Source organism: Dendroctonus ponderosae, unplaced genomic scaffold (assembly GCF_020466585.1).
Source record: "Dendroctonus ponderosae isolate FM_Combo_2020 unplaced genomic scaffold, Dpon_F_20191213v2 Dpon_F_20191213_5, whole genome shotgun sequence".
In the NCBI taxonomy this organism is placed as follows: Eukaryota; Metazoa; Arthropoda; class Insecta; order Coleoptera; family Curculionidae; genus Dendroctonus; species Dendroctonus ponderosae.
This window is the reverse complement of record NW_026018715.1, coordinates 7,905,857-7,920,695: the sequence shown is the minus strand read 5'-3', so window position 1 is coordinate 7,920,695 and position 14,839 is coordinate 7,905,857. Positions and strand designations below refer to the sequence as shown.

Here is a 14,839-nt window from a genome sequence, read left to right as displayed (position 1 = left end):
GAAAAGGGAGTAGGCGCCGACACGTGCGATTCAAAATAAAGCGTCGGAACGTCAGATAAAGCCCCTCAAAAACACGTTATCATTAAAATAGTATTTTTGATTCGGTCCAACTGACTCATTTCCTAGATATTGATTGGATTATACCTAGTATCTCGTTCTGGTAGTTCTAACATTAAAACGACGATTATTTCTATTTGATTTTATTGCGATTGTGTGTCTAGAGCCTACTCAATCAAATAAGGAAAAAATAACAATCACAGCGGGTCTCTAACTGCGTCACTAAATACAAGGTGGTTCCAACAGTCTTTCGAAGATCGTCGAATCCTTTTTAAGTTCGGTAACATCTAGGCGAGAACAATGCTGCCCTTTCAATGTGGACAAACAATTCCTCAATCCTACACGTGCTCACCTCTGAACTTTCCTCCTAAAATTGTGGCGTCACCTTGAACCTTGCTGCGGTAACTCGAGATCAGCGTTTGCTGAGTTTTAAATTTAATTAAGTCAGCTGCTCGTTCAGGATTGGAAAACTTGGTGTTGAAGTAGCGGATGCCTTTGTGGTGGTACAGTTTGGAGAGTTAATCACATAATTCGCCGTTTTTATCGAATTACAGGATAGGAATAGAACACGAATTTTTCCTTATTTTATTATATTGAAAAGGGTGTAAGAGTTGATGCATAGTTTTGAATACATTTTTTAACCATATTATAAAAACGCTTAGTTTTAAACAGAAATAGGGATTTTTTGAAGGAAGTTTACATTTACACGTGTGATTCCATTAGTATTCAATCTTAAAATTTGAAAATAATAGTACGAGAGTGCAGTAATGCAAGTTTAAAAAATATTCAAATGTAATAGAGTTTAAGTGTCTAGAAATAAAGTAGCAAAGGCGCTCTACAAAAAAGGTTGGACGGGTAAAGGGTCCGCAATCCGCAATCCTAGCAGGAAGTATTAAACTACACATAAGAATACGTGTTAGTTTTCGCTCTGGAAGGGACCTTTACAGAAAATTTACATTTTTTTAAATTTTGTCACTGTAACTCGTAATCCAAGCCTTATTTGTACATCTATTATTTTTTCTCACAGAACACCAATTTTAAATTATGCGTCACCCTGTATATTTGCCATTAGGAGCAACCATCCAATGACTTGAGCTCAGCATGTAACTATATAACTATGTTAAATATTTTTTTACGTTTCTTACGCGCTCTGTACTGTGTAGTTTTCACATAGATTCTTGAATTTAATGTCATTTCATTTTTATTGATTAGAATTTAATTAACTAATATGACTTTGATATTCTGATCGCATTTTTTTCCGGTGTCGTTCACTCTTAATTTCTTATAAGCTTGACTTGACCCCTAGAATGCGCGGCTTATGCGCACAGACTTTCTATGTTACAGAATTTTTTAATAGTGTTTATGATCGCTGCGCATAAGCTAGTCCCCTATCAGACTTTCGACTTTCTCAAGTAGTGAAATAAAGACGTACATTTTTACACCCGGTTCTATATAAAGCAAGTACCTACCTGCTTTAAGAATTGTCGCCGTCCTTTTTTGATTTGCGCAATATTGCGCATGGTTACACTGATAAAAGGAAAGGATTGAGGAAAAAAACGGCAATTCTATATCACCAAGACATGTTTTATTCTGTTCGCCTCAACAAGCCTCAAATTTACAAGTTTTTACACAGTGATAGCACTATAGGAAAGCCGGTTGATGCTGGACCCGGAACTTGAGAGTTGGCGGGTCAAGCACGTCGAGGCGTTATAATAAAGAAAAATCTACTTATTCAATAAAATTAATACACAGTTTGTTTGCACTAGTCTGAACTAATTAATGATATAAAGTTGAGGGCAGAACTTTACACGTCCTAAATTTTGCGAGCAGGGGACTAACGATGAGGGGCGCCCCAAAACGGTGAGTTGCCCTTTATTGGGGGCCTAGTGCGTAAAAGGGGGCATCCCCTCTCAGTCTCATGTCTCCTAGTCGACTCGCGCCTAATCTAAATGAAAAAAGGGTGGCGATACAATTCAATGTGGATGAATGACGGTGAACGATCTTATCGTAACTTTTTACAAACTGAGAAGATATCCTAGAAAACAATTTATCACATACATATTAACAAAATAATATTATTAATCATTACAGGGACTGATTGGGTGCCGATGCCGAAATTAATCGTAATTCAAATTTATCCACTAATAATGATTCTACGTATAGTAATTTAAATTAGTGATTGTTTGAATGAGAAATCTTAACTACGGAAAGGGCGGGCGGGGGACCCGATTTGGTCCACTATGTACATAAGAGCGAAGGTCGCCCGCCATGGCGGAGGAAGTAGAGATATCTTTACATGAGCCACTAAACTACGAACATGGTCACACATCAACATACAGAGATATAGACAGCAAAGTAGAGATGAATATACAGTAAATATGAATTTTTTGGTTTCAACAATTAGATTAAAGTGGCACCAAAACGATCGAACAGTAAGGCTGAATAGTCTCTTACCGTGGACACGAGCACTCCACTTTGTACTGTAGTCAGGCCCGCTAATCGGACCTACACCGCTAGACTTTCCATTTTCGGCCTCGGTGACGGTGAGGGCGACTTTTTGGATAGGTTGAGGGGCTGCTGTGACTCCGCCACGTCCACATGCAGCTCTAAAGACATCGTCGGGTGTGGTGACCTTGTTGGGGCTGGAGATGTGGAGTGTGGCGACTGAATGTGCATGGGGCTGGCGGACATGGATCGCGCGCTGGTAATCACACTGGTGGCCCAAGCGGGCTGCAAAAGACCTCCACTCTTGTAGGGGCAAGTAGGAGAGGCGGTCACATGAGGCGAAGCCTGTGCTGCAGACTCGCCCCTCATGATGTAACTGTGGATCACCTCAGTGTTTTTCATCTGTTCAGCAGTCATTCTGGGACCTTCCATGAGGCTCTTCGCCAACATGGAGTGAGAGCTAGACAGCATGGATTGAGGTGGCGACGATAATTGCATTTGGAGTTGCGAAACTGGAGCCGGCTGAGGTGACATTACTACGACCGGCTCAGCTTCGGCTGAATCTTTATGTCTTAGCGCTCTGAATTTTTTGTGGGGTTTGTACGCCTCGTCCATTAACGAATTGGTGTCGTAAAGAGGCGGCGCCTGCAACACTCGCTTCAATACGGGCATATCTTCGACGATGTGGTGATCGTCAACTGAAGACCTTGGACTCGAACAGATGGAGGTGGGTTTGTCCAGCTTCTCAGTTCCAGATTCAATACCCGAATCCGTTGGGGAATCAACTTTTCTAAATCTGTGCGTGACTGGAGGCCTGGATACGGGGGTTATCGTTAGTCCGTTGTGAATCAAGTGTGATGTGGCAGCTAATTCGTCATCTCCTGAGGAAGTGGAGCCGGAGTTTGCTCTATGTCTGTGCGGACATAGTCCTCCAGCCAAAGTAGCTGCCAGCAGAGGTGCACTGGCAGCATTGGCGCTAACATGGTGTGCCGGCACATGATGATATTCATTAGACACTAGTTCCGAAGAACACATGGATTCGGTACTGGATACGGAACCAAGTGGAGATTTCGCTTCGTCCATGGTTACGTCTGAAGACGAGGACCATGAAGATGCTGCGGGACTTTTGCTGTTTTGATTATTGCACTCTTCCTCTGCGGACGAGCCATACAAGTGGTGCTGTTGCTGCATCATTTGCTGCTGTTCGGTCATTTTGAACGCCAACAACTTCTCGGAGTGGAGAGTGTTCAACGTTCTGAGATCTGGGACTTTCTTGATTAGTTCATCAAGAATGTGTTGCTGTCCAGGGTGATTTTGAGTCACCACGGTCTGCAGACATTTCTTCAGCTTTTCGTGCATATTCTCTATCAATTCGGTGTTTCTCAGGCCGGGTCGATCAGCGGCGATCACGACCACCGAGCAAAATAGCCCGATTTCGGCATCCGACAATCTGAGCGTGTTCATACGGTCAGCAAAATCAAACATACTGTCCATAAGAAAACGAGCGTTGGAGCTGTTGTGAATAGAGTCTCTTTTCAACACTTCGCCGTTCAAACAGATCATGCTGGCGGTTTGTGAGTCAAACATACACGTGAGGCGCACTAGTAACACTTCGAACACACCCGCCTTCAGGAGAGTGACTTGATCGTCCTGGGACAGGAGTGAGAAACCCGGAATTCGTTTTGCGAACTCCACCACGCCTCGGATGGCCGGCGAGAATCGCTTGGAGAAGTCCTGGAGCAGCTCCTGTTGCCCGGTGAGCGGCTGCGGGTTGGGATTTAGTGGACAAGCCTGCAACAATGACAAGGATGATTAGTCCAAGTGTATTGGGCATACATATGGAGTAGTTCGAGCGCGATTTGAATGGCCTGAGGTCACGGCGGGGACGTTCAAGTGCGCAATGTCCTTGCGAAGACGGAAACTGCTCGCCCTGGAACCTTGAACGTTTCCTTAGAATGTGTGGCTTCGCGAGTGACTACTTTTTGAGTGCGGTTTCGGTTTTCATCAATTGCCACAAATGACAAACGATGTGATATTTTAAATCGTAAAAACGTGATGTGAAGAAAATATGTATTACTGATAAATAGCTTTTGGTATTTTTTGGGAAAATTAGATGATCCTGGTTTCTTCGAATTAAAGGATTGCAATACTTATCAAATTTCACTTTCGAGTTTATTTGAGCGCGTGCGCAAGATGGCGGAATCAAATTTCAGAGGTGACGTATGATTTTTGCTAACGCCTAATTTTGAAAGTGATGGACAAGGGGAATATTTGAAAACAAGTTTTTCTGTCTTGGAAACTAAGGTTCAGCTATTATTGCTAGTCGTCGCCTGGATTTGGAAAACGCGCTATTGAACGAAATCACTTTAAATTGGATAATAAATATGAGAATATTCGGTCTTTGGTTACTTCCGCTTGCCTGCCCCTTTGCAGACAAGGTCGGCTCGGCATTATTACCGCCCTATTTAGCACGGTGCTTTTGTTTTTTACCGGATGCAATAAAACGTTGAAAATTGGACTTACCAGTGTCGGAGGGCATGCAGTGTAGGAGGGCTGTTCCCTAGCACGACGCAGCATCGGCTCCACTTTATCTCTGGTATAGTCACACGTGTCGATGTGGGCTCGCACGACAGTGGCGAGAAGACGTTGCTCATCGTCCAGTTCGGCGGCAACAGCTTTTTCCATATAGCGCGAATTGGAGCTTTGTTGCATGGCCGCCAAAATGCGAGCCTTTTCTCTTTTGGGGACGCGACCAAATCTCACTGCTGTAAAAAAAAGGATTTTGAATTATTTGGGAATTTTTCCAATTCAAGTCTATAGCTCCATGTGAAGCAGGTGAGGCAATATAATTTAAAAAATGGAGAAAGCGGATTAGCGACCGGAGAAATTTGGTTGGCTTTCACACCGTGGAGAGAGTGTAGTAGGTCAACGAAAGTGACTGCAGGGAAAATGTCAAGGGTAGCAAAACTTTGATAATTTCCTCAACTTTGTAAACGGAAAATTGAGGTGACGTTTGGTCAAGAGGTTAATCGTTGGCATGGGACAAAAAGACAATCACGAAAGGCACTGATCAAAACGCGGAAGAGCAAATTCAGTAGCCCAGTGAGGGGTTCCTGAGCGACAAAACAATTGACACCTACGTGCGTTATGGTAGTTGACCACTCCATTGAGTATTCCTTTGAGGATCGGTAGCTCCTCCGTCATGTTGCACTTTTCGCGAGCGAGCGGGCTGCTAGCGTAGCGAAATACCGCGCGGCCTGGCATTCCCGACAAATAGTGTTGAACGAGTGGCGCGGAAGAGGCACGATGCCCGCGCGTTTACTCCCCCCATTCCACAGCTCCCCAACTCCCCTCCATAACCCTTGAACTTGAGCGCGTTGCGCTGACGCTCGCGACCGATACGAGCGCCGCGGGACGACGAGCGGACGGCGTCAAGGCCGTTATCGCGGCCGCCTACGACCGCCACTCCTTTGTTTTCCGTTCTGTGTGTCACAATGTTGCCAGATATTTGCCGTTCTTTTACCTGACCATTCAATGTGAGTAACCTTGCATGTTGTGCTCTGGCTTCTTGTGCGGAACTCGGCAGTTTTGCATCCAAAAAATTCCCATTGCATGAGTTTTTGATTCCAAGTTTTTATTCCAAAAACGAATTGATGAGAAGCGAATTTGCAGGAAGATTTGAATATTAACATGACCGAATATTAACTCTCGGACAAACAAATCAAGCATGTCGCCGATGCAAAACGCAAATTTAGGACACCAATATTTTGCAAATAATTCCATTATGTTTGATTAGTGTCCATACGTGAAGTAGTATCAGTATGCTATGAGTGATTAGGGGCCACATGCTTTTGTAGAATTGCACATCTGACCCGCAGGATCTTAATTGTTCAGTGGGCTTTAGCTACTATAACGCCTCTCGTTCCTTCGTTGAAGTTGTCGCGTTATTTGAGCTTGCTTTGACACATGTATCGAAAAAATTGTTCAAGAGAGTGTAAAGTTTAACATCAAAACCAAATTAAACGTTTAAATGTAATCAAACGAGCTCCTAGTGATTTATATTAATTGAAAAAAACTCCTAGGCGGAAATGAAATATAGTAATTTATGGCAACATTGACTTGCAAATTCGCTAATCTGTGACATGGGTTTTCAGATAATTGCACGACTTTGGCAACATCGTGACCTTTCCCGCGCTTAATATCCCGTTACTTTCAATGCCAAGCGGCAAACAAATTCCCAATTATATAATGCCGATATAATAAAAATGGCATAAAACTGCTACTCTATTTTTGTGTGGCGGCCTTGCGCAATATTTTCGGCATACTGCGCCTAGCTGCTTCTAAAGCATATACAAAAAACAAGTTGAAATCAACCAAGTGCGCGCATGCAAATAGCTGAAAGCTTGCCTGCTTTGGCTTGAAAATACCATAATGATCGTGATCAGTAGCAAGTCCACGGTAGCTGTGAGGGTAAAACAACAGAATGTTGAATTGGTGAAAGCACCAAGGTCGTTCACCCCAAAGGCGCGCATTTGAATCGACCGGTTTTAAAAGGGCGCGAATGAGCTAGTTCAGGTGTTGAGCGGCCGGCGCCGCCACCTACACAACCATCAGGCGGTGATGTCAGATTGAGGTTGAAAGTCGGCATTTTGCAATAATGGGTGAAATTGGCCTCGGCGAGTGGCAAAAATTTCTCCTTAATTCGAATTACGACATGAAACGAAAGTTTCACATCGAAGAGGCATCGAACCTCTTGTGGAAGGAGGCCATGGGAACTTTCATTCTCGGTCGACGACGAAAAACGAAACCGACTTGAAACTACTTTCTCCAAAATGGGCATTCTTTCCTTGATGATTCTTACTTTTGGTGTGGTAAATGGCTTCCCAACTATCAGATTGGCAAAGAAACAAGCACTTCTAGAAACTGGTAGAGTAGGTGAAGCGTGAAAAGAAAGTTTAGCCAAATAGCTCAAAGGGATCGATCCATAGTCACAAGTCATTAGAGGGTATCAGGGGACTTAAAATGTGGAGGTGTGAGAAACAGAAAAAGTGAAGCAGATATTGTAATGAATGTGAAATAAAAATAAATGGCGCTCGACATGTTGACGTAATTCAGCCCAGTCTTCGCGCTGAAGTGGTGACATACGAAAGTGCGAAAAGTAGCACAACGATCTCGGGTTATGGCATGGCGGTCGGTATTCACGCACGCAGAAGTTGTCGACCTCAACCGACTTGCAATGCAGATCGTTGTGCAAGAAGGTTCGTTCACCTTTTGGACTTTCGCGGCGCTCACCGAGCTGTACCGAGCGCGGTCGTTGACCTCCCGGACCGGGCGACCTAAATTCGGCGCCGAATCTGGCCAACTTCAGATTTTCCCCAGTTCTATTTTATATAAATGTAAAATGTGAAAGAACTCACCATCTCTGCTCATTCCCACGGCGATGCATTTTTTCAACCTGCAATATTGACATCGATTGCGGTTGATCCTGAGGATGGCGCATTGCTGGTTCTTAGTGCAAGGCCTGTACTGGATCTTTTGCTGGATGCTTCGCCTGAAGAAGCCCTGCGGACAATCTTTATTTGAGCATTCGTCGGAAGATGATTCACACCCCGAACTGCTGTCATCCCCCTTCCCCACTAAGGACTTGTCACACGGTAACACTGCCATCATTGTCGCTCTTTCAGTTCACTCAACTTATTCAAAATATTTTGGAATTAAAACATAGCACACGGATTTCTGATCGAATTCTGATCTCACGTCTGCTCGATTACGGGCTCAACGTAGCACTGACGCCAGCCCGTAGAGTTAAGCGGGCTGTTAACCAGATGACCCAGTTCCCGGTTGTTCACCCGCCAAAGTGAGCTCCGAGGCCAGTTCACTGCGTGAAAGTGAGAGTCTTCGTTCTCTTTCTCGCTCACAGTAACGAGCCGCCAAAGACAAGGATCGAACTAGTTTTGTCACTGCAACAGGGCCCAAGCGCGCTTGCCTTGATTCGATTGCCACAACCGCCCAATTTTTTCCAGAATTTTCAGGAATTTTCAAAACTTCTAAACACCATGTCATCCCTACGGAGCTAGTGGTGTATTGTGTTTTTCCATGGCAATGCAAAAATGATCGAGCGCGGGATAAATTGGCGGTATATGCGGTCAGTGAACTCTAGCGGCGCAACTGGCTCGGTAAAATCATAATTGCAATAAAACAAAAACGTAAGTAAAGCACTATTTACATTAAATTATGAACAATATTGCGTTAATTGGTCGATTGCATTGCGGACGGCTGGTTCGCAGAAAACAAAATTGTTTCTTGCAGCAATCTAACACACTTTTCTTGCACTTTCGTGTAACAGAAAAAATTATCAATGGAAAGATAGTTGCGATTATATTTTGAACGCAGTTTTAGGGTGTTATTTCAACTGAACTGATTCGTTCATAAGATATTTACGCGTTTTAAGTGGACTGTGGAGAACGTAAACAAACAATAAAAATGTATTGTAAACGATCGCAATTTCGTACCACCGCTGCTTTCTCTTACCATGACATCATTGTAGCTTATGGCACCTCAAGAACGATCATACACGCTGATTACTCAACCGAGAGTTACGTTTATTGAAATCCGAATCTAGTCTAATTGTGCGCCTTATTGCAGCAACCCTTCGGACGGATTTCCAATTGGGTTTTGCGCAAACACTTCAGTTAGAACGATATGGAAAGCTCAAATCGCGTAGATCGAAGAACAGAGCGAACTTTGAGGCGAAACGGTGGAGTGACAAGGCCCTCATTCTAAGGTCATCAAACCAAGACATTGTCACCATCATCAACATCATCATTCATAGGAACAGACGTGGCCATGGTCGCTCACCTCCACTGTTAAAAATAGAACAGTACTTTGTACACACGATCGAAGAGAGTGCGTTGACACCGGTTCTAGTCGAAGAGTTCAAGCAGCGCCGGTTCCGAAGAAATCGCTCTCGGTGACGTAACAGCGTCGAGTGACAGTTGGCTGGTGACGTCACGGGGCCGGTGAACCATCACCCAAGAAACCCATATTCGGCCGTTGAAAGAGTTCTTTGACCGGTCAATTTCGAATTTGCTCGATCGCTGACTGGCTGGGCGGGTTCAACGGCCGGTGCGTCGTCATCGTCGTTCCAAATCACATTGTTATTGTATTAGTTGATGTTAATTCGCAAAAATGGGGCCCGAACTGGGGCGAGCGCGCGCTCAATTTCGAGATAACGCCTGTAACCCCGTTTGCGTTCGTCGGCCCGGTTTTTCGGATGGTGTATTATTGTTCTGACCTCGTTATTTACTGAAATCCGATAAACAAATTATGTGCAGCTCGGATTGGGTAAGATATCGGCAATGAGCGCGCCATAGGTACGAACGTACAATCGTTTATGCCCCGATTGGGCAACATTTCAACGGACATCGAGAGCACGTGAGAAGACATTATAAGAGTAACCCTTTGTGGTCTAGATTTGAAGAAAAGGTTGGTTGACTTTAACACATGTTTCTGCTGCTGCCACCTCCATCCCATGTATTTGCACAACGGGCGAATGATGTTAGCTCAAGCTTTTCCAAACAGTTTGATTCAAACAGATTATGGGAAAATTTTGAAACAGGTGCCCAAGTAGCAATTACACTTCATTTTCAGGCTGCTATAATTTGGTAATTTTTCGTCACCGAAGTCGCTCTACCAAATTATGTATATCACATTGATAAACTGCCGGTGGAGGCTTTCAGAATAGAGCAATGAGAACCATTTTGAATTGCAGTAGATATGAACCAATGAAAAATGTTTAAATTTCTCAATTGGCTTGATATTGAACATAGTTTCCAGTACCAGATTTTCATTTTTATTTGTAGGATTTTATGGCCTTCAACATTTATATTTGCAGGATTTTTTAATGAAATAATGAATTTCATAATTATCATACCAGGCATTATCACAATTTTCATATAAATGTGATAACAAAAAACTCCAGCCCATTTGGTTGGTTTGATAAGGGCCTATGAAAATATAACTTGCTACCTGTTGAGGTAAAGACTGAAACTTTAAGCGAAACAAAACGAGTATTAAACAATATTTATTAAATAACTTGAATTAGAGTAATAGTTAATAAGGGTGGAAAACATGTTACCTACATATTTTGTATCGCTTTTCCAAATAAACTAAACTACTACTACTACTACCTGCTTCAATAAAAAATCAAAAAGAACGAAACGAAACAAAAAATTAAAAGAAAACCTGCTGATAGTGAAAATGTCGGGACAATATACGTCATTAAATCGACTGAAATTATGTGATCGGTCCGTGACTTCCACACGTCATTTACTGACTTCAGTGACGACCCCACGTCAAATTCACGTCAGCTTGTCACCTGGATAACTAGATATTCAGACAAATAGCAGAAAACCTATGCGAAACCAGATCGGTGTGTACTTCTGGAAGTACACACAAACAGAGACATCTTTCTGGCCTCCTTTTTCCCGCATTTAACATTCATCGGATGCAATTGAACATGCCCCACACACGATATAAAAGTGAAGCTTCTCGAAATACGATTCGTGCATCGCAACGGGTCAGTGCACCACAATGACCTTAGTTCGTGGGTGCCGTGCATTCGCAACGGTGCAACGAGTGCACTGACCAGCTTAACATTCGCGCCACCCTTTTCAGGCGGAGATAACGCGATTCCGATAAGAGAGTTCGTTTGTTTTGTTGTGCCAGAGTGACACAGTTGGAACCATCTAGAAAATGCGGTTGGGAAGCCGATCATCATCAAGCTGGTATTTCGAACGGTTTACTGTGTGATTGTGATGCATGTGATTCATCCGTGGCGCACCTTGATTGGCAAACGTCACGACGTCGTCGGTGCCATTACGTCACTCGGAGAGTGTTTGTAAGAGACGGCGACGACGACGACATGCAAGTGTCAATGCACTGCAGCGCAGCGTTTCGCAAAGCCTGAATCCAATTGGGCGGACATTGCAATCTGATTGCAGTTCGACAATGACGAAACGTGCACACGTAACTTTGTCCAAACCGAAAATGCTGCCGTGTTTCAAGCCGGCCAGTTGACGAGAATGGGGGCGAAATGAGGCGTTGGGGTGTTACCCTAGTTGCAGTGCTCTTGGTTTAAAATGTCTTAGTTTCAATAGCCACGTCGATGTCGGTCAATTAGCACAACAAAAGGCCGTCCAGAGGTGAAAGAACTCGCAGTCGATTGCCTAATTGGAGCGGATTGATTAAATACACAGAAAGCTCACGTTTGGGCTAGGTTTTTGACTCATATCTAGAATGTTGAAGAAAGCAGTTTTTGATGAGCTAACGGAAACACGATAATGAACAGGACAAACAACCGGCATTTGCTGGATGAAATAGTGCACATTTTATTATCATTTGTTGATTCAACGTTCCCACAATGGGTAGCTTGAGTGGGGTTTTTACATTGATTTACTCGAAGTGTTGTAGATCAGTTCTAACAGTTGAGGCTTGGTTTGGAAGATGTTTCGATATAAAATCTCATGATTCAAAAGCGACACAAACTGCCCTTCGCCATTTTTCTGTACCATTGTACACCTTTTCAACAAAGTTTTTATTTGGATAGTCTGTGAATAACCTGATAAACTATTCAAATAAGCACAAAATCAAAATACTACCCCCATTTTCCAGCATTTTTACTGTTGGAAAACGGGGAAGTGTTAAACTAGCTACTACCTAGTAATTTCACCCTTTCAAGTTTTAAGGCGAACCCAAATCAGTTTTCTTCATTTGAACTAATTCGATTGTTGACGACGAATCGCGCCAATTTTTCGAATCGCGAGTTCGTTGAACTATCCCGCAAATCGTAATGAGGAAATCTGTTCTCTGTTGCGCACACCCAACGCCCAATAGCGCCATCCTTTGCACGGCCTACGTGACGGATTCTACAATGCAAAGTGTCATTGTTTTTTCGCGATGACCGATTAGACTGTAGGATGACACAACAGTAGAGCATCGGGCGGATGTTTTTCTTGTCGAAAACTTTGGGCGTTTGACGTCACTACACGTGTGTTGGCCATGCTGAGTGACAACAACATGTGCCATTTTGAAAATATTTCAATTTCTGTTGTAAATCGGTCGGATCGGATGATTGACCCAAATTCATATTCGCTCGTTCCTACACATTTCATTGATTTAAAAATTAGTACTGTCCCATTTCGCGTTCTAAATCGGGCGACGGAGAAAGGTGAACGCCTGGCAAATGGGACGACAGGTAAACACACACGGTGCGGATTGCACAAACCAGTTTGTTTATGGCGCTTTTAATAAATAGAGCTTCAACAATAAACAAACAAAAAATTGTCTTTCTTGGCAAACTACTGGATATAACTATTTTGTCTTGGAGGCAGGCACTCGTGGCAATTGAACTCATAGTTTCCTTGAGACCCTTAGAGAGACCATAACCGCTTTGAAATCTTCTAACGCCACCACTGAATTTTTTAGACATTTACCCTATTTACTCCCTCGCTTTGAGCTGTTTAACCAAGGAAAGCCTAATTGAGTCGCGCAAATCCCAAACCCCCCATTTTAATCTGGAAAATGTGCTAATTGCAGGATGAACTTTTTGCTTCAAAAGCACGACCTCTCAACATTTTTAGCGAATAATCTCGACTAACCTGAACAAAGGAGCGTATTTCTAGAGAGAAATACCTCTTAACCTCGATTTGCAATAAAAAGCGAGCGGGGTGAACGAACCGCACTCATAATCATGAAATTGGGGCTAAACTGGAGCATAATCGACCCAATTGCGCCGCTCTTCGCTCTCCAGGTCAACAGCAAACGACCTAATTATGCTTCTGTGCGGTTTTCCATATATCCATCATTAGTCAATGAAAAATGGCATATATTATTGATCGAAAAAAATATCGTGAATATTCAGTGCTGCAGCTTAAGCAATCTGAAGCCCTTTCATATTTCCTAAGTGCATTGATCTATATGCCAACCGAATGATACCGTTACCGAATTCCAAACTCAATGACTATGTGGGTCATTCACCCGCGCACTTTAAACTCGCGAGCAAGGCGTGCAGAGCCGCCTAGCGGCCGAATGCAAGAACTACGCAAGCCGATCGACACTTTACCGTCGAGTCCACGATCATTTGGCTTGAGGGAACTGAGCAAACTGAGTTTGCTTAAGGGAACATTTCACGCAATTTTCAAACGATTTTAACGGCGAAAAGCATTGATTATGTTACACGACTGATATTTACTAATTAAAATTCAATGTTTTGATTGCATACATTAATAAAATCGTTCTTATGTCTTTTAAACCCGGAATGGGCGCATTAGGAAATCCCATCGAGTGACAATTAACAGAAAATACGGCGGCTGAACAGAGCCATTATGATTATAAACGACAGTTGATATTTACTTTTATAGTGGCATCTATTTCTGGAAATCCATTTGAAGCACTTAACCTTTCAATAGAACAGGTTTCTACCGACTTTTTCCCGGGATGGGATTTAGATTAGATCTAGGCGGTCGTGACTTTTCGGAAACTACGTTGTGTAGTCGAACTTGTTTTTTTACTTTGTGAACCATTCCTCGAGGTCAAGCTAAGAGTTCAGTAACACTGCCGCGTAACGGTACTGTTTTTCGATAAATTTACCAATAATTCGTCAATTTTTTTCAATTTCCGCTGGCTGGCATCGAATTTCGCGCACCCCCTTTTCCCACCCTTTCGAAAAGGGTTGCACAGCATCTATCAGCAAAAAGCCGGATATTGATAAAAAAAACTTTGAACAATGGAAACGAAGGGGTTTTCAATTTTACAGAAACCCCATAAGGGTAGGGAATGTTGAAAGGGGCCCTTATTAGTTCAACAGGTAGAGGAACCCTTTAATCGCTGGCGAATTGGCTAAAATTGCATCTGCCATCTGCCAGTTTAATCGAAAACGGGCAAAAAAAGGTCTGAGCACGCCACATACGCACCCCTGCCTTTCGAGGTCAATACACAGGATGCACATAACAAGATTGGGTTAAACGGCTTCTCCATTTACTTCGAATACCCCTCAACCGTCATTTTTGCTGAAACTTTCTGTCCGGTTCGCCTTGCTTATAAGATGTAGCCCATAAGTTATATGGGAAGATAAGATGGCTATTGAGACAAAGAACATTCAACTATCCACGTAACTGTCGATAAAGCGTCACTCATATACAAACCAATCAGAAAAAAACTATGAAACTTCCAGATCCATGGGAATAAACGACAGTCTGTTCACAAAAACATGTTTATAAGAATAATGGGACTCGGAATACATAACATTGGGATCAGTAACCTATTTAAAAATAAATAT

At 43.0% G+C, this 14,839-nt stretch overlaps 1 protein-coding gene across 5 annotated transcripts in view; it reads right to left on the bottom strand.

The window, feature by feature from the left end:
• Positions 1–1,620: 1,620 nt before the first annotated feature.
• Positions 1,621–14,839, bottom strand: part of LOC109539587 (ecdysone-inducible protein E75) — a 70,842-nt gene continuing 57,623 nt past the window's right edge. For 4 of the 5 annotated variants that reach the window (XM_019907423.2, XM_019907424.2, XM_019907426.2 and 1 more), the window contains exons 3-5: positions 7,920–8,064; positions 5,026–5,267; positions 1,621–4,293 (exon numbers count right to left, since the gene is read on the bottom strand). In XM_019907423.2, coding sequence (XP_019762982.1) covers positions 2,563–4,293; positions 5,026–5,267; positions 7,920–8,064 — 2,118 coding nt within the window. In that variant the 3' untranslated portion in view covers positions 1,621–2,562. Of the gene's footprint in view, positions 4,294–5,025; positions 5,268–5,642; positions 5,948–7,919; positions 8,065–14,839 lie in introns of those variants that run through there. The other variant, XM_019907427.2, reaches the window with a different exon arrangement.